At 40.9% G+C, this 20,783-nt stretch overlaps 2 protein-coding genes across 3 annotated transcripts; one reads left to right on the forward strand and one right to left on the reverse strand.

The window, feature by feature from the left end:
- Positions 1–11,020: 11,020 nt before the first annotated feature.
- c1ql3b (complement component 1, q subcomponent-like 3b) lies at positions 11,021–12,094 on the forward strand (the record flags this gene model as incomplete). The annotated part of the gene is made up of 2 exons (XM_083928707.1): positions 11,021–11,632; positions 11,915–12,094. 2 exons carry the CDS (start codon positions 11,021–11,023, stop codon positions 12,092–12,094), a joined length of 792 nt encoding a protein of 263 aa, XP_083784833.1.
- A 469-nt stretch (positions 12,095–12,563) lies between these two features.
- On the reverse strand, positions 12,564–19,448 carry pter (phosphotriesterase related). 2 transcript variants are annotated; one of them, XM_083929149.1, is made up of 5 exons: positions 19,376–19,448; positions 17,842–18,299; positions 17,137–17,402; positions 15,167–15,307; positions 12,564–13,977 (listed from the first exon to the last, which is right to left on the reverse strand). In XM_083929149.1, exons 2-5 carry the CDS (start codon positions 18,271–18,273, stop codon positions 13,767–13,769), a joined length of 1,050 nt encoding a protein of 349 aa, XP_083785275.1. In that variant the 5' UTR covers positions 18,274–18,299; positions 19,376–19,448; the 3' UTR covers positions 12,564–13,766. The 2 variants fall into 2 exon arrangements, with proteins under 2 accessions (XP_083785275.1, XP_083785276.1); XM_083929150.1 differs by having other exon boundaries at positions 19,254–19,401.
- Positions 19,449–20,783: the final 1,335 nt, after the last annotated feature.

Consider the following 20,783-nt stretch of genomic DNA (forward strand, 5'->3'; position numbering starts at 1 on the left):
GAGGCCGACGGACAAGTGTAAATGTTAGACTGGCTATTAGTCGTTGCAGGGAGATTTGCAGGGCTGCAGGGCAGATGCTGAGCAATCTTGCAGTTTGATTGCTAAGTAATAGACTATAAACTGGCTTGCTTGTCTTTTGTAGTTGCACTGGCTTGATGTTTGGCTATGTTAGCTACTTTTTGATCATGAAAACGTATAACAAATGCACGTGTGCAGCTACAACAGGGCTGTATAAGATAAGGTGACCAGATTTCTGAGACAAAATTCAGGGACATTTTTGGTTCAGAGGCGTAAAAACCTCCAAAACATGACCAGTAAGAAGTCAGTTTGATATTAAACATTCATTTGATATTCAGAATAAAAAACCTAATATGCATCTAAACCATTTCATTGAATTATGTCAAACCACTGTCTACCACGCTTCCTTATCTTCTGAACTGGAGATATCAAACCACTGTGGCTTTAGCCTGTGAGCAGTAGGGTGCGCAACTATACGTGTGGTTTGGTCAACATTTACTTTTTTTCATTTTTTCCTATATTCCATTTTCAGGTCTTTCAGTCACAGTGAAAACCGGGGACATCTGGTCACGTCTGGTCACCCTACTATAAGAAAACTGCGCTCCTAAGCTGTAGTGTCACCAAATCGCTAAACAAAAATCCAAATCCCACACAGGTTGATGTTTCTTTAATAGTAAAGCTCAAAATACTCAAGGAAAGGCCACACAGAGGGAGAGTGACTTCATTCTCTGCTCAGAACGCTGCAGTACATATTTACATAACTATTTGTGTCGTTTGTACTGCTATATTAATGTTCTGAATATCGAGTCGGCCCTTTTAAAGCAACAGTATGAATCACAGTATGTCACCTCAAAGATCCACAAGTTAAAGTAGATAAAAGGAATGGTAATCCCCATAGAAATGACATTATAATGGCATGGGGAAGAAATGAATGATAGTACTGTGTGAAGTATTGTCATTACTTGCTTGTGTGGTGGGAGAGGCTCCTGGCAGAGAGAGGAGAGGGAGAGCTACAGGAAGAGGCCTCACTCTACTTCAAATCTGACGCTTCTTGGTTGTTTTTTGACTTTATGCAGCTCAAAGATACATTTATTAGACATATACTTATATAATGCATACACATTTACATAGTGGTAGTCACGCTGTATTGTTTGTACAAGAAAAGTATAACAGTTAAAGATTGTACGCTAAATCAATTCATGGACTACTTCTTATTAGAAGAGGCTGAACTCATAATTAGCTGAGTAATGTAGCAATAAAGACTGAGGCTGCTCCTCAAGAGACACACACACACACACACCCGTCTGCGTCTGTCTTTAATAATAATGTTGTTCAGCTTGATTTTCAGGCTCAAAACACTGTACGTGTAGATACAACAACTGCCTTTACTGTCTGTCATCTATTTTATTGCCTAGATTGCACTTTCCGAGCAAACTGGGATGATGGATTGCAGGTTATGCGCGTACGTGTGTGTGTGTGTGTGTGTGTGTGTGTGTGTGTGTGTGCAGTAGATCGAAAGACTATGTAGGAAGTGTGTTAAAGTGAAGCATGTAGTTTAAAGGTGTTTTCCGCTCTCTTCCTCTCTACTCCACAGTGGCTGTCAGCTTTAATTATCTTTGACAATGGGCCCCCTGAATCCTAATTATACAGAGCCTTGTCTTTCCTGGAGCTTCTCACCATTCACTCCAGCAGCATGACACGCTCACACGTTCCAGTCCTCTTCACCCTAAATTAATTGGGTGGGTTTGCATTTTTTTTCTCTCATCTCCTGACATCTTTTGGAAATCAAAGGTCATCATTAGTTTGGGTGAGGATGTAAGGGGACAGTCAGGGAGACCGTCATGCGTCAGGCAGCGGCGCTGTCATGAGGCCGTCCTGGTTATGAGAATGACCAGTCTTTATTCACTGTGTACAGTCTTATATGACAGGATCCATGTGGCTGACCTGAACAGCTTACTGAGACTCTGCAGCCTTCGTGAATTAACAATTATATTGTGTTGTTTTTTTTCTGTTTCTGCGGACAGTGATGACCATGAAAGTCTTTCAGCTGGTTCAAGTCTTGACTTTGGCTGGCATTTAGCATGGGAATGAAAGGTGAGCGAAAATGTCACAAAAGACTCAAACCAAAGGTATTCGATATCTTAAGTATTTCCACTCAAACTGTTCAACAATTAAATTAAATTAAATGGATAACAAAAACTCAACACATTTATCCCTCAGGGAAAAAAGAATCACATTTTAACGTACTAGAAAGTCTAGAAACAATGAAATCAACTTATAAAACGCCAACCATGTGTAACAGCTAAAACACCCACAGTCCCAGACAAAATGACTGAATGGCTGACGTGGAAAGTCAACTTCTTCGGGTTATTCTGAATGAGGATGGTGGATGGAAGTTTTGAATTTGTCTTTTTTAACATGATTGCATTTTTGTTTATGTTTGTTGTGTTGTGTTATTTTTTTTTTGCTTGAATGAATCAGAGAGTTTATCATGTCAGGAGGATTTATACAGAGCAGTGTCACAGTTGGTCAATAAGGAAGTCTACTAAAAAAGTATGCAGACACACTAAACAGCCCATGTTTATTTCTTTGTCCTGTATGTCATCAGTAGGCTGCAAAAATGTACCTGATGCATTGTGAGAAGCATACGCACTGAAAACATCTGTTGCACACAAAACTACTGCCTACATGAATAAAGCGACCTTTTCCCATAATGTTGCCGTTTTTGTTCTGCCAGGGCATCAACTTAGGTGCGTCAATTATCACCTTCAGTGGGTTTTCTGAGAGGAACCATCAGCCTCTCCAATCAACAGCTGCATTGTTGCTTTGAAGGTATAGTATGAAGTGTTGTTCCTAATTAAGGCTGAGCTAACTCTGTGGTTGCAATCACTGTGTTGAACACAATGATTTGCAGTTAGTTGTTGTTGTTGGAATTGTAGATCTGAGGAACAAAAATCTTTCTGTGTCATGACTGGTTGTGGTTGTTTCTGGATGAGAGCCTCTTTCATCATCACGTTATTATCATCTGAAACAAACCCAAAAACGAATTAACGAAGAGAGCTCAAGAGAAACACACTGCCTGCAGAATATTTTTGCCAGCTTTTTGTTTGTTTAGATGAGAAGATTGCAACCACTCTCATGTCGCTCCATCGAAAACAGCACGATAGCGCCAGAGGCTAGTTAGCTTAGCTTAGTTTAGTATTGCAAATGGGGAAACACTATCTGTCATGTAATGTCCTCTGCACCAGAGATATTTTCCAACTTAGCACATGGTTTAGTCACATTCCTTGCAAAACGACCCCTTGAACTATCAGAATTTGATCCACTCAGTCTGATAAGATTTTGTTATCAAAGTCTAGAAGAGCCACACGATTACGCCATTTAATCCTCAATCAAGTGCTAAACTGTAAGTGGTCGGCTCAGCAAGCGGAAGTCTATGCGATATGCAGGTATTACGAGACGCAGTTTGGCTTCATGCACCACTGAATAACTTAAATAGGGCCCCGCCTTGAGCGCTGTACCCAGTACATCCATGCATACTACATAGGCACACAGACAGTTTGAATTTGAATTTATACGTTTTCACCTCATAAATAACAAGCTGTAACCTTTACACTAACCATCACATAGCTAACGTTAGCTAATTTGCTTGTGCAGTACTCATGCCAGATACGTTTGGTGACTTTGGTGAGTAGCGTGTATGAGCTAGCATCTTTTTAGCATCTAAAATCTAGATGAACAGTGTTTGCCCTTCTTCTGTGGTGGAAATCCTTTCGGAGCCGAGCATCGGAGGTCCAACGAAATCTGGAAATCAGATTTGGATTTGTTTTATCCGATGTACCTCTGATGCTCCGTTCCTCTGATGCGGGGATCTCTGCCACATACCTACTATACGCACTGCTCACATTCCCATGACACAGAACTGGATTTAAATGAGAAAAATATCTCTTTAACAGAAAGGTAGTGTACATTTTCTAAGCCAAATATCCGCCAGAAGGCTCTTTCCCAAATTGTTGACCTTTTCATTTAAGGTGCCTCTGGAAACAAAACTGCAAAAATGTTGCGGCCTTCATGTAAATATTTCTTCTTTTCAATGATGATACAGTATGTTTTGATGTAGAACAGTTTCTTGTGAATGCCGAAAGTTAATTCTTGAACTCGGAACAGTGATTTTTTTTCAAAATGAACAAACAAACGAAGAAGATTCAGTTTGATTAGTTTTGAAAAATGGATTCAAGGAGTTTAAAAGGCATATATATATATTTTTTTAAATCATCAAAATCATTTTTTGCTGAGCTCTAAAGGTTTTATAGCCCCTACTGGTATAATTCAATGGGATCATAAAGGTTTATTCGATATTTGCAGCCTTTATCCTAAAATGTAGGTTACCATTCTTTTTCTTTAACCTCGACAGTACAACATGATGCCAAGTCATTCACGCGTTCACATGACACAGTCAAGTCAGCGAATGGAGAAGGGCAGCTTTTACAACAACAAAAAAAGTACGAAGCGAGAAGGGAGTGATGATAAAGAGATTGGGTGATAAATCTTGTTCTGATCAGGTTTCTCTGGTGTCCTCACACCTCAGTCTCTTTCTTGGGGTAATTAATCAATCCCAGACTAGAGGCATTGATCGGCCTCTTGCGGCCCTCGGTATGTTTACACTCCTCGATTGTATTTGCCACTAAGCCCCTCGCTGCCGCTCAATCTCATCGGCAGAAAATGTGACACTCCGCCTGCTGACGGCATGAGCGAAACGGTGCATCGATTGACATCTCGATGAAAATCAATCTACTTATTTTTTTTTTTGGTTTCACGGGGGGATTTGGTTGTGTTATAATCCTTTGTTGTAATCCTATATTCCAGGTTGCAATACATAAAGTTTTATTGCGAGCAATCAAAAACACTCCTGGAATGTGGGGTGGTGCATTTCCTCAGACAGTTACACACACCGCCAAACGTCCACAGTGTTTTCTTATTTCATTTATATGTGTCTAACAAATATAAAGCCATACAAGAGACTATTTGAAGCATCTCTATCATTTGCAATATGACATTGACCCTTTAAGTATGTCATGGTTTATCAGCCAGTCCTCAGCTTCCTTAGCTAGCAGAGAAAAATGTATTAAGACCCTTTGCTTAAGACGAAGCAGTGGCCTGATTAGGTGAAAATCCTGCATTCAAATTTGAATGTAAGAAAAGTACTGAATGGACCCTTTCTGGGTTGTACAATGTCATCATTATTACCACAAAACCATAGGCAGCATTTTTATTGGTTGAGTGGAACTCATTTGAATTACTTTTCTATACTGTTTGATAGTTCAATAAAACATGCAGTGGAATTACATTATTTAAAATGTGTTTTTCTTCTTTATGTGGTATTTTGCAGGGTAATTATATATTACAGGGTTTAATCTGGGTTGAATCTCTTGAGGAAGGGTTGCTGCACTAGACCTGAAACCCCCATGGAAAACAAGAGAAATATTCTTACTTGTATTGCCAGTTCATTCACTTATTTTAAGAAAATTAAGTGCAGTGACTCAAATTTCAGTAAAAAATGACCCGATCTGACCCAAAGGATGGTTTGCAGTCTGTGCAGCATACTGTACTGCATCTTAACTAGACATTGTCTACGCTCTTTTGTAGTTGAGCCTGTTTTATTAGCCCGTTTATGTTTGTATTTATTTTTGTAGCATTTTTTATGCTGCCTCATGGCCAGATCTGTCTTGAAATAGAGATTAGTTCTCAATGACATTTGGGCCTGGTTGAATAAAGGACAAATTAAATGAAAACATGACTAGAGGGATCACAGCAGCCACAACAGGCCAGGGGCAGAAATAAAATGGAGCAATGCTCCCTTCGCTAATTTGTACCCCCCCTATTTCTGACGCCCTTGCTCAGACCTCATGTCTTTGAACTTGGCCTTCATTTTGATGTCAGCTACACATTTGTAACATTTACGATGCTATTGCGTCAATAAAACCAGGCTACAGACAGATAGACAGATATTAAATGCCAAATACCTAAAACCGTAACTGTGGTAGTTACTGCTACAGTTCCCGCTAGGTGCCTTCAGGACTGCATTTTCCTATGATGACACCCTCACGCACACGCACACGCACACGCACACGCACACGCACACGCACAAAGGCTCACATGGTTAAAACAGCATTACTGTCGCAGCTGGTAAAAAAAAAACTGCTGAAGAAGAGTAAGAATATCAGTAATCAAAAGTATTTCTTCTATGTTCGCCTTTATTATTCTGAAATATTTTAAATAAATCAATAAATCCACTCCCAAGAGCAATATGAAGTTTTAGAACTTGGTTCAGGAGCAAACACCACGCCTCAAATACATCCCATTTCTGCACGGAAGAATTTAAGCACACCTAATCCATTCCTTTCCCTTTTTGGCATCCCGCCCCAAAACACATTTATTTTCTATTATCCCGCCCTTCTCTCCCTTTGCTTCAATCCTTGAACCACTGAGGGCACATTCATAGTCTAGGTGCACAAAGAGATGGCTCCCCCGCTCAGAATCTCGGCTCTCTTCTGGCCCACCTTCAGCGACACCGGTCCACCACCATCAATCCGTCCACAACTCAGATTTCTCCCTCCATCCATCAGCCCGATATCTCTCCATCCCTTGACCATCAACCCTTCAACCGATATCCCTCCCTCTGAACCCTTAAGCCAGGGGGTGCCGGGTGGCCCGCTGGCTATTTTCTAATTCACAATGAAAATGAATTCATTCATGTGAAGAGGAGATTATGCAAATGCATTGTATAGGATCATTTATAACCATTTATGTAGAGCTTTGCGTGTCGATCATTTTAGGTAAATTCCACTGACCATGCGATTCATAGCACAGAACACATCTGAATCCACACATGAAACCACCGGCCCGTCTTAAAGCAGCTTTCTGTTAAACTTTTGCCCTGTTACAGTTCCTATTTCTGCAAATGTTATTTCATGTGTCCGGACACATCATGTGAGATGTCTGATCCCATATGAAATGTCTCATAAATACATCCATTTTCAACTGCTTCGTGGTCAGTCCGTCGACACAGTTGATTTCTTCTCAACAGTTACATTTCCACCACAATTCATGTATCATTCCAACATTTGAGTGACTTCATGATGGAAGAGGTTCCAGCTGTTAAATAAACTCTTTTAAATGTAACCAAATCATTCATAACTTAAATGCAGGTGCAGCTGTTAAATGTAGTAACCTTTCTTATTCATCCGTAATGCAGGTATAGAGGCAGTCATTGTGCAAAGTTAATTTAATTAATAAGTTTGTTCATTTAAAAAAAAAAAAAAAGAAATCCCCCAAAAGTGGGGATTTTGGCAAAAGTAGTCCCTGGGCAACATCATCATGGCTCTCCATCTATATTAGTCATAATTGTAAACCCATATCTTAATTGGCATGGTCCTTGTTAGTGACACATGACTTACTAATCCTACTGTAGGAGCTTAACTGTACGTGAAGCTCTGAATAATCTGTGTTGTATTTGATTCTTGTGTGGAAAACATTAACTATAGATGTATTTTTAGACCTTACTTGTTGCTTTTATTCCTTTATGAATCACAAGAAGTTTACACTCCCTCCCACGCTGTTCAAAGTAAATGAAAAGAACAACAGCGATCTAACGCGAGAACAAGCACACTAATCAAAATAAAGGTTTTAAAGTTATTATTCGTCCGTCCACAGGGAGCAATCAAACGAAATAACCCCTTTTGATTTTTACTTGAATGAAAAAACGCGCTCTCCGATATGAAACTAAAGTCCCCCCTGAGTTATTGTGATTGCTTCTGCAGCTTAAATTCAGTACAGGACCAGCTTTGAGTGGGTGGTGTGGTAACGCATTCTGTTACCCCCCTCCCCCCTGCTGAGCTGAACTGTTGAGCCCAGCCTAGTCACTGTTTTTTTTTTTCTTTTTTTGTGGAAAAAGTAAACGAAACTCTCAAATTCTGAACGAACAGAAGGTGTGAGAAGTACAGAGGGACATGCGTCTTACCGCTGCAAGGCACACATGCTGCTTTAGCAGCTGATAAACACTTGGGTGTAAACGGTCACATAATGTTTCTTTTTGTATTCCTGGCCGGTAATGAGAGGTTCATTCAATTTCCCTTCCCATTCACCGCACAGATCCTTTGACAAAGCTGTCGAAGTTTTGATTGTCATAAACACATCTGAACCCTGTTTAGCCACTCAGGTCAGGCTACATAAATGTCATACATATTTCATGCAGCATCACGCTTATCTGACAGAAGGATTTTATTTTTTTGAGGGGGAATTGAAATCACGCCTCATATTTCATTAGACACTCAGAAAGTCTTCGGTCTGTGGTCAGATGGGCTGTATGTTTTATTCATGTCTTCTGAACATCTGCTTGTCCGGATGTCAAAAATCATCAGGCTCCCCGAGGACTCCTGCCTGACTGGTTATAAAAATGAACTCCAAAGTCGAGACTCAAAACAACCTGTCAGAGCTCTCCACCACCAGAGGAATCTTTCAGTGGAGTAACTAAGCTCTTGTGCTGGAAAAAGAGCGATTAAAAATCAACTTTGGGCAATTGTTATTTTTAAAGCACAAAACAAAAACACAAATAATAAAAAAGTGCACTCTGACTCATTCAGTGTCATACTGTGAAAAGCTTTCTAATACAAGTTGCGTTCCCACAGCTTTTGGTGGATTTTGACACTGCTGTTCGCTTTGGCTCCTGGTCGACAAGTCCTCCTGACTCACTGGAGGCTCGTGCCAACTGGAGGGAAAGAGCCTGACCGCTAACAAGTGCTCACTGACTCATAGCTGCTACAGTATGTCACTGGGATTGTGTGTGTATGTGTGTGTGAGTGTGCCTTAACATACTATTCTATTATATACTATTCTATTTTTCACTTTACACCTATCCCACAAAAAAAAAGCCTTTTTATAAAAAAGAGAATGTATTTTAAACAGACAGCATCCTCCGGGGCAGAGAAATGAAGTCAAACTGTAGGTTCTCAAATGGCCACTTGAGGCTGGCTCCAAAAGCGAGTCGATCCCCGTAGACCCAGATGTTAAAATGCGGTGAAGGCATTCAAACTGCTTTTTTAATCAAAATAACACCAAACCTCTGTAGTAGCATGATAAGAGTCCCTACACATAAAACAAAGCACCAACGGGCTCCTTCCTCCTTGATTACATTTGGTAATCGATTTGAATGGACTTTACTACAAGAGGAGCTGGTACCGGGGCCAGTTGGTAAGTCTTTCAAAACACTCTTTAAATAAACACTGGGTTCGCTTACTATGTTGTTGGTGCTTAATTGTTGAAGCCGTTATGCCTTCACCGCACTGCCCCGAGCTACTCAGTGTTAGCCACGTCCAGCTGTTAGCGACTCTCCGGGATTTCTCCATTAATAGTTCATACATGAGCAAAAACTGTCTTGATGGCTTATCTGATGTATGTTAGTGCTGAAAAAGACTATGCGATGATTTTGCGCCGGATTTACACTTAAATAGGTTTATGGCTCTAAATAAAACCTTTGCTTTGAGTGTCTAACTTAAAAGTATGCACATTTACACATTGCAAATATTCGATTATTCTGCGACAGAATAAAATCTTAAAATATTAAAGTAACTCATTTTTTGTTCATTTACAGGGATTTCCACTCTTTATCTCTTTAAATGTTCTGTGAGGCACTTTTTGAGATCACGATTCAGCAAACACGCTGTTTGAATGTGGGACTCTCGTAGAATCTCATTTGGGCTCCAATCAAAGCTTCGCTCCTCCCGAACAAACAATGTGATCTGTGTTTTCCCCTCCCACTCCATCTATCTCTCCACCTGGCAGAGAGGTGGCATCGACGCAGAGTGACAGCCTCTGCATTCGTGAGCAACATCATCGCCCGCCCTCCTCAACCAGAATTAGCCCTTCATCGCTCAAACCTTACAAAAAAACACTGGTTTTATGCAGATGTGACATTTTGTTTGGAATCTTTAAAAAAAAATCTATGTTTTTGAATCATTTTTATGAATAACAGAAAATTCAGTTGTAAATTTCGACTACGACTTCTTTAGGTTAATATTACAATACTACAAGCAACAATTTAGTTTTTTTTTTTTAACTTACTGGTGAATTCTCATTGGTTATTAATTAAGTCATCTCACCCTGTTTTCCTTCTAGATGCTTCAGCATTCAATCATTTCATCAGTATATTTGTGTAAAGTCATCCCTCACTGCCAGCTCCTAGTGACTCCCTCCTTCCTTTCACTGGCTCTATAGATTTTCTCCAAATGATAAATTGGACACAGGGAGCCACTGAGGTGTGACCAGGTGCCCAAGAGTATAGCTTTTTGTCTTTAATGGGCCTAATTATGCTTAAGACCTTTAGAGCTGTTTTGATGAGTGCTAATAAGGTGTTGTGGGATGTAACGTTACAGTCACCAACTGACAACGTAATGCCTTAAAACCCTGAATGATATAAAGTATAGCTTTCTGACTCCACAAACAAATGCATAATTTAATTACGTTTCAGAGGTTCAAAGTTGCACCACTGTTTGTATATTTGTTTCTCTTTCTCTCTTTTGATTGAAGAAATGCATGGATTCTATCCCATCCATCACCTCCACCCCTCCCCTCACTCTCCAAACACAAGCGGGGTAACGGATCATTTCTAGCCCATTCTCTCCCGTGGCACCATGGTAGGCAGAAACTTGGGCAGCTGACTTTATGCTGCATATAACGCGCATTGTGTAGTTTTCATCTCAGAAAGTCGTTTGGTGTTGTTATTCTTGCAGAGAAAAAGTGGAGATGAATCAGTTGGACGGATACTGCAGCGCGTAAAAGTTGTGGATGGTTACTTTTCCGCATAAACATTTAAAGGACTTTTTATCTCCAAAAGTTGCGACTTAAAAGAAGAGCAAAAGCAATAATTCCCTCTGCAAAAATACCTCCCACAAGCAGGCTGGAAGACCATCCACTCCGGAGAACACAGCGAATCCGCAGAGCGCAGATGATCGCAACTGGTGTTTGTGGTGTCGCGCTGGTGCTGGTGCTGGTGGTTCTGATCCCGGTCGTGGTGAACACGGCCGGGACGCCTGCCCGCTACGAGATGCTCGGGTCTTGTCAAATGGTGTGCGACTCCCACGGGACCGCGGCCACGGCTACGGCCAAGGCAACCAATCCGATCAAAGACAACCGTCTGGTTCAGTCGCTTCCGACGTTCATCCAAGGTCCTCAAGGAGAGCCGGGACGCGTCGGGAGGATGGGTCCGAGGGGTCCGGTCGGCGAGCCCGGGCCACCTGGACCTTCTGGTCCGCCCGGAGAGAGAGGGGCACCGGGTCCACCCGGAGCTCCTGGGGCAAATGGGCCTAACGGTGCCATCAGCGCTGCCACTTACAACACAATCCCAAAGATTGCGTTTTATGCAGGACTGAAGAAGCAGCACGAGGGATATGAGGTGTTGAAATTCGACGACGTAGTCACAAATTTGGGCAACCACTATGATCCCTCTTCAGGGAAATTCACCTGCTCAATACCGGGGATTTACTATTTTGTTTACCATGTGCTGATGCGAGGCGGAGATGGAACCAGCATGTGGGCTGACCTCTGTAAAAACAACCAGGTAGGACGCTTCATTATATAATGACGTAACAATATTTTGATTCGATTTAGCTGCACTAATTAGTCTGTGTTTATAATGCATAGTGACAAAACATAATTTGATGAATACATGTGTACTTTTTGCATTTTACGCACAGGTTTTACGCACGGTTACACTGCCAAGGAGACCCCAAGAATACATTTTCCTGACATTTAAAGACATGCATGGCGCTGTCCGTTGTTCTGATTAAAAAAATAAAGCACACATTTCATCAGCAGAAATGTCCGTTTCCCCCCCCTCCAGGTGAGAGCCAGTGCCATCGCTCAAGACGCCGACCAGAACTACGACTACGCCAGCAACAGTGTTGTCCTGCACCTTGAGCCAGGAGACGAGATTTACATAAAGCTGGACGGGGGAAAGGCGCACGGGGGCAACAACAACAAGTACAGCACCTTCTCCGGCTTCATGTTGTACGCTGATTAAAACACGGGGGAAAAAGATCCGCTGAATGGGGGGGGGGGTCTGCTCTGCGTGTACCTTGCTTAACTGCTCATGCTCAATACAATGTGAGTTGGCTTATTAGGGGCAGAGCTCACCATTTCCATATTTAAAGAATCCAGAAAGATGTGGAGGACTTTATTCGAATAACAAAACACAACTGTACTTTGCAAAAGCGAATAGCTCAGTGTAACTACACAATAATGAATTAAGTGTGTCCCGTTGAATTGCACCTTGACTGAATTTTTTAGCTTTACAAATTAAGTTCAGCTATATGTCAAACATACTGTACATCATGCTGTGGTGACACATAATGAGTGTAGACTGGAAGTTTAATGTATTGACCTTTAGCACTTAAATGTAGATGCCAAAATTATAGGCTACACAAATCACCACTCTTTTTCACAGTGTATTTAGCCCATGTGTGCTTTATTTTCAAAAAATATTTGACAGTTGTTGCATTTTTTAGTTAAAATGTTAAAAGCTGTGGTGATGCATGCTTTAAAAAAAATGACATTTCAAGTCTGTGCAGCATAAAACACTTCTGTAAAAAGGGCCATTCTGATGTTTGTATTGAAGCAAATTGATCATTGTAACTCATTTTTTCTTGTCTCAATATGACAGCTGGTTGGGGCGACAGGGTAGTCTGGCGGTTAGTCACACCATTACAAAAACTGGACAGTCACACTGACAAAAATTTTTCCTTGATGTATGTCAATCTGCCTGCTGATTGTGAAGGCCCCCCTTCCTGATAAAAACTGTCGACTAATGTGTCAAAAACCAATCATGTCGAATTAAATCATCTCGCTCACTTTTTTTAATCCTCTCAGAAGATTCATCAAAGTTCTGTCGTTTTTCACGGTGCGCAGTCGCTTGTGGCGATCGTGCCATTGATCATGTGGTGAAGTCACCCTGTGAGGCCACCTGTTCCCAGATGAGAGGAGAACGTGTCCTTCATCCGGTCAGCCTCCCATAGACACCCGGACACCCACTGAGGGGAAACAGGACAACTCATCTAACACGTGCGCATTGTGTCAAGAGCGAAGTGGCGTACTGATGCTGTTAATGAAACTGACACGCTCATTATTTTCCTCCCATTTAACGTGTTTACAGAAACTGAACTTAAAAGTTCAAAGAAAGCATCATTGGCATATTGAAAAAAAACAACAATTAGCACCATGTATGTGAAAACAAGACAACACCTCCATAGGAAGGAGAACATTTGTTTTAGATTGCATTCACATTTCTGCAATAATGAAAACAGCTTGCTTTGTGTGACATAAATGGAACCACAACAAAACGGCTAATGAGGCCTTTGTACTATTTGCTTTCAAAGTGAATAATGTATTATCACAAATATAAAATCAAGATCTAATTAATAAGGACCTCTGTAAAAACTATTTCAGCTGGACGAAATAACAGCCACTAATTATTTTCCATTGGAAAGACGAGGTGACAAAACGTTTTGCTTTGCTGAAAAATTAAGAATGCTGACAATAAAGACAAATTAACACACAAACAGCGTAAGCTCATTGGTTTGAGTGTCCGAAAAAATGATAAATGACTGATTGTCATTTATCATTTAAGATCTCAAAGTAATCAGTCGTCATCATAAAGGTAAAACGATTGCTATGATGGAACGCTTTTTTTGGGTGCTTTATTTGAAGGTCAGCCAGCGTTTTGGGTTGTCGATGAGGATCTTATCCACCTGGTTCTGCGAGAAGCCCCTCATCAGCATCTTCGGCACAATGTTCTTCAGGATGTGAGAGTAGCCGTGGCCGCCGTACTTACTGAGACGGTTCTTGGTGTGGATGTCGTGTGCAACCACTATCTTGTCCTCGTAGCCCTCTTTTGCGAGGAACGCCAAGCTGAGTGTGAACAAAGAAACCGTGAAAAATGCTGGGGCCTTAAACGTAACACGACCCACTTTTTGTTACAGAAAATACTGTTGTTGCCAATCTGCCTTCATGTGTTGGCAATCGTTTTTATTTTGTATGTCATTCATCACTCCTGTTGACACACACACCTCCCTACGCTGCAGTGGGAGATTAGTGTCTCACAGTTTATGTGTCAAAACCGCAGGACACACTCTTGTCTCAACAAAGTAAAACACAAAAGCAACATTTTGCTTACAATATGAATGAATATATCAAGAGATATTCTCGAAGGAATTGTGGACCTATTTTGCTTTTCCTTATTTTCTGTCATATATTTGACATGACTGCAGTGTTTACATTTAATACACTGCTACATGCTACACTACTCTGGTAACTTAGTTGCAGACGTGCAATTTCTCCCCACTTTCAGATCACATTCGTACTGGAACATGTCCGGTTGTGTAGTTTTAATAATGATTTTAACCAGTAGAAAATGTACCCCGTAACAGCCATTCCCCGGATGCAATGATGGACGGTACAGAGATGGCGAAAGCGAATATGCCGAAGCTGACTAATCGGAGCAGACTGGGGCCGGGAGGGGGGACTTAAAGATGTACTCTGTAAGATTTTCATCTGTTTAATTGCGCTTTTCAAAACAATAATTATTGATCATATGACCCACTAATGAAAGCGCTTCTACTTGCCCTTTTGCAGCGTATTAAAATCTGCGTATCTGTGATGACATTCTGGATGTAAATAAGCCACCGTGTTAGTGACGCTGTTGACAGCGGTTGGTCTGCTGGCCGAGATCGGAACTAACAGTTATGCTGCGTTCACTTGTAACCGGAAATTAGGAACTTCCAACTTCTGAGTCAGGCTTGTAGTAAGGGCAGAAGTGTATATGGACAGACTGAAAGTAGAAAGGTGAATGTGGTTCAATAAAGTTTACTTTAGTTTACTTTTGAACATTACAGCATGTTTAAGTAGAACATAAAAGCATAACAGGCCACCTTCAAGATGGATCCGATCGCATATTTGAGACACTGTCATATTTAAAATGTCGAGTGTGGACACATCAACGTGGTCACACTCTTTGTTTATTGGCACGTGGTATGTCTAATCATAAGAAAAAAAAAATTCTGCACACAAAACGAGTTTAACCCTGAACAGTGTTACTCACGTCTTCACTCTCTGGCTGTCACTGGGCATGTCCACCTCCAGGTTATACGGGTAGTTCAGCATCTCTGTTCCAAACAGATCATACTCCAGGTAACTCCCCAACTTCGCGAACTCAAGCAGCTCACCATCATCAAATATAGTCCTGCAGGAAGAGAAGAGAACTGAAATGAAGGTAACACATGCTGCATATCCGAAGATGTTGTTTTTCTTTTCTTTTTTAAGTTGGATACAATATTTATATATACTTCAGGAGTATAATTCAATGCAATTACTTTCCTAAGAAAGGAGAATACCAGCAACCAACATAGCAGGGCCTAAAATATGTTGTTGTGAAGAGAAGATCTGTGAAATAGTATAGGATTAAATGTAGAATTATTGATCTATCTTATCAAACACCACATTTAGGTAAAGGTTTTGAATGAAGACAGTTAAAATAGCATGTGATCGACATTAGACATCACAAAATTTCAGTCAGGAACGTTTTTCATTCTCAAATTGAATATCATAAACCTTTCCTTTTTTAATTTTTTGCATATAAATATTTTACTCATAGAAACAAGGGTCATTTTCATCAAACAATAATCTGCTTAAACCAATTTCTACTGAGATTTGTTCCCAATACATTAAAAGTTATTTTTCTAGTGGCAGGAGGATACTGATCAGCGCCATTTACGGCAGAGTTCCTTGAACAAGAGCAGCTCACAAAATGTTTCAAGTGATGGAAAGTGAAGAGACAAAGTGCAAATAAGCTGATTATGCACTGGATTCCTTCTAAAAACAACAAAAAAATAATCTGTTTTGTATTCCCATTACCTCCAATTTTCACATTTATTGATAATCTGAATTTAAAATAATAAGCCTCCTGATTTTGTTAATACATGCCTCTGAAGATGGTTTGATGACGCATGCAATAAATGCTATCCATCTTATAGTGCTGGAAACATCAGCCTCATTTAAGCTATTAGTGTGACTCTAAAAGATTACTTTAACACCATTAAAACATAACACAATAACTGTGAAACAAGCTCATTCTGTAGTAGCTAGGGGTTTAATACTTTAGGTACTGACAAGTAAACTTCTCCAGTCAACTGAAGCCTGCATTCAATCATTTTTGTACCCAGAACTACAACCAAAATACTACTTGTATGGTTTTGCTTGCAAGCCTTTTTTGATTTAATCTGATGTGTGATTGGCCCACGACCTTCAACTACAATCCATACAGTCTGTGGTGTGTTGAAGTCAAGCGTGGTGTATTTAAAAGAGTTGGCAGTTCAGCGTGCTGAGATGGAAGCGTACTGCACGCCTGTGGTGTCTAAAAAAAAATAAATGCATAAAATAGAAATGGATTTTTTCAAATGAAGTACTCTATTGGTATCGGTATCACTTTAAAGGATACCGGTATTGGTACTGTCAACAATAAAATGACAAAAATCTGCAGCCTGTAACTGTCTCTAAGGCTTGTCACACTGTGTGCTGGATTCAGGTCAGAAGTCCAAGGAAATCTGCTCGGTCGTCTAATGACACCAAACAGGCACACACCATTGGCCTTCCAGTGCATACAGAGCTAGAGAGATATTCACGTAAGATATGGTGAAACAAATGAGTGATATTTATTTTTAGTATTGGGAAAAAATGTCAGGGAGGGGATGTGGGACATGAATTAGAGAGGCTTACAAGGCCCTAACTTTGATTCTAACTAATAAAAACGTAATACCTAACAGCCTTATTGCACTCCCTGCACTGTACTATGCGATATAGTACAGCATATAGTATAGCATATATAAGCAAGAGGGTAAAAGTTCACAGCACAATGTTATGAACAAGTAGTACTGCATGCAACAGTGCATACTTCGTAAGGGCAGCTGTAGTTTGTACTAAAAGTAAAAAAAGAATAAGTATGTGATTTGGAACTCAGTCACTGTCAAAAATCCTTTTATTCCCCTAAACGAACTGTTTCCAGAGACTTCTCACCTGTCCAGGTGTGACATGACTGTTTTGCTGATGTCACCCCCGGCCTCCTGAAGAATCCGCACGACTTCAGCTGGAGCACCGGGATTCCTGCCCGGATGGATGATGACGGGGCAGCCGAGTTGGGTCTGAGCGTGAGCTGTGGCTCTAAGCACCTTCGTCTCACTCTCCGTAATGGGCCAGCTGGTGCCGATCTCTCCGATCACTCCGCAGCGGATTTTTGTGCCGTCCGCTCCATTGAGCACCTCGCTGACAATGATGTCTGTGAGCTGACGGGCAGGAAATGAGGACTTTATCAAAACAGTCACTTTTAGGGTCTTTAAAACAGCTCTTTCGTGACTTCTTAGTTTTGTCACTTGATGCACATGAACAGAGCACATGTTTGGTGTGAATGATATCTAAAACTCCATGAGGATTAGTGAAAGGGACATCAGAGCCGCTAGAGACCGGCTCAAATCAATCAAAAGATACAGAAGAAATGCTTGAACATAAACACAGAACGTGCTGAGAGAATGGGTGATGCATGAAATTGTCAGAACAACAAATTGATGCATGATGTTTTTTTCCTGTCTTATGACTGAGCCATTCAGCTCCAGTGTCCAACTCAAGACACGCATGCTGATTAAGTTTCCACAATATAGTTCAAGTTGTTTAAAAAAAAAAGATTTGGGCCAAACTGGCTGCTGCTACTCTGCGACAGGGCCTCACCTTCTCCACACTCATTCTCTTGGTGGCCTCGGTGTGGGTGCAGTCCACATAGTACCCTGCTCCTGCAATGACGTGGACCCCGGTGTCCTTGGACAGCTGCTTGAGGGTGGGCAGGTCCCGGTCGATGCCTGTGGTGGTGTTTTCCACTATCGTGCCCCCGCCTGCCTTCCTGTAGGCCAGCAGCTCGTCCCGCACAGCGCCTGTCTCCTGCTGCAGCAGCAGGTTCTCGTGGCAGCTGTAGGGGTTCTGTCTCAGCCAGTGCATGTGCTGCATCTGGAACGGGTTCTCAGCCTCTGCCTCTTCACCCGGAGGAGGGGGGAAGTAGCAGCACTCAAACGTCATGGTAAGGTGCTCGTGGGTCATGGTGCGGCCCAACTGGTCTGGATCCACAAGACCCAGGACGGTCTGGACCTTCCCACTCAAGTCTGCCATGACTGGTGTTCAGGGTTTCCAACAACCTGAAATGACAAATAATCATTTATTTTTTTATGAGTCAAATTTCAGATCTGATAAACTTTTGGCAACATTGTTACAGATCAGACAGGAGAGGGTTTGTAAAAAAGAGACGCTGAATTTGCCACTTAAGGGGAAATGAACTTACATTGCTCTGTTTTCTTCACCTCTTACTGTTGCGAAAGCCTGTCAGACATTTTGGTAAATCATCAATCTGTCTGAAACCCATTTTGACATTTGTGAAAACTTTTCCTCACATTTTTGACAAGTAGATTAGATTAGACCAGGTCCAGAACTGTCCAGAACTGTCTGGACCTGGTCCAATGTGGGGGAAAAAACTCTGCCTTCTTTTTCATTTTTCACAAAAGATCAACAATTTCACAAATCTGAAAATATGTTCTATTTTAGACTAATAATAATAATCTGGGATAATCTAATCCAGATTTGACATGTCTAGGTATGAGTTTGTTTTTGTTCTGGACCTGGTCCAATGTGGGGAGAAAAGGGGATGAAGTGTCCCTTTAAATTTTTTTGCAATTTCACAAATAGAATAACACTTTAAAAAATTAGAAACTATGTTTTAAATAATTGTTAGCATCTCTGGGATAATCTAGTTCAGATGTGACCTGGTTCAATGTAGTCTACATGTGAAAACAAACAAACAAACAGTGAAATCTCCTATTCAACATGGGTTTCAGACAGTTTTAATGCTTTAGGCTTCCTAATATTTATAACCATGTAAATTAACTCTAATTCCTTAAATGGCGAATCGCAAACTAACTTCCGCGTGTCTAAAAGAGACTGACGTCGCCTCCCGGGTGCACGCAGCAGGGGGCAGAGGGACATTTGGACCCAGAAATAATAAGCACAGCGTCCACCTGCAAGCTGAGTTTATTTCTCCCCTCTCCAGCTACTTGCTCGGTTAGCAAAAACAAATGGCAGTCGTTAACTTAACTTACAAAGAGCAACGTTTTAGTTCAAAGTGTAATTCGTCGAAAACAGCAGTAAACTCAGAGCTGCAGCACGAAATGTCATTGCCTTCAGTCCAAAAATGGATCCAAGCCGCTTGCAGTCCGCTGACCTTATTTCTGCTCCTTCTGCTTCACTTCAACCACCAGCCGAGCTCCAGCAGAGGATCCGTTACAGTATTAAGCACGAGAGGTGTGAAGCATCGCGAGAGAACGGCTCAGCTGACGGGATGACAGCAGAACCCAATGTCAATAAATCAAAGTTTGTTGTTAAACATTAACATAAACAATATTTTTTCAATACGTGTTCGGAAACCTGTTGTTTATTTATTATTTCTCATTAACGTGTGTTTAGGTTATTAATTAACATTCGTGTTGGCAGACAAAACTAAAATAGTATAAAGATTAGGCTACAGGTATGGGGAGCATTTAAAATAGTCTTTATTGCTATTATAAATGTTATGAATGTTAACTTAACAATAGCAACAAATGTAAACAATACCTGAAAAGCCAGTATTAAGACCTTTTAAACCTATAGGTCCATTCATTGGTAATAATTGACTTTATAGATGAGTAAGTCCATACGTCATTAATAAGAACACAATTTAGGTTACAAGGTAGATAAGTTATCTGTAGCCTCACTATAAATGTCATCCAAAGTCATTGATAAATGGTTGTGGATAAAGGGTTACAATGATCCATCAAATCTGCACTTGTAAACGTTAATAAGTTGTTAATACATAGATGATTCTTTCTTATGCAACTCATCCCCCTTTATTATAGATGACTCATTATAAACCACGAATTTCAGACATGAAGGCACAGATCAAGTCTTTTTACACAAATGAAATCACAGGCAAATTGTTAACATATAACTGCAACCAGCTGGCCTCTAAAAATTGGATGATATTATAGTTTTTGGAGAACATGTGAAGATGATGCAGGGTTTGAGTGACAGACTGTCAGTCTCTCTGTCACTGTGCTCCTCGCTCAGCAGATGGTCGCCACAGCAGCATTCGTTCTGTTGCAGGGAAGTATCCTGTGAACAGTCACCACTGACCATCCCTGCAAACGCCTGAGCAAATGACCATCCACATACTGTGGAGCCTGTTTGTTGGCAAGATGACTACTCTGTAGATCAGAACAGCAACTGTGATATACAAAGTCATGTTCTTTTTTTTGGCTGACAAGTGAAAGATGAGGTCTGGGCCACATGCGGTGACAATTTGTAACTGTGTCATAATAATAAAAAAATGAATGAACTGTGTGAACCCCATACGGGCTTTGCTGTCTGACGCTTATAGTTTGTCTTCAGGAATAAGTAGAAAATGTACAACTGATATAATTCTCCATAAAACATTAAATTTTCAGTTCTGTGAAATAAAACTGGTCAACTCAAAGTAAAGAGCGCTAATGTGTTAACAACAACTAAGTCCCACTGCTGATAATAAGATGAAAGACGAAATCGATACAGTCAGCCACTGTGACTGTGGCAAAAGAAAGAAGAACGAGGAATGCAAA

This window comes from Echiichthys vipera (genome assembly GCF_963691815.1).
Source record: "Echiichthys vipera genome assembly, chromosome: 15".
NCBI classification, from domain to species: domain Eukaryota; kingdom Metazoa; phylum Chordata; class Actinopteri; order Perciformes; family Trachinidae; genus Echiichthys; species Echiichthys vipera.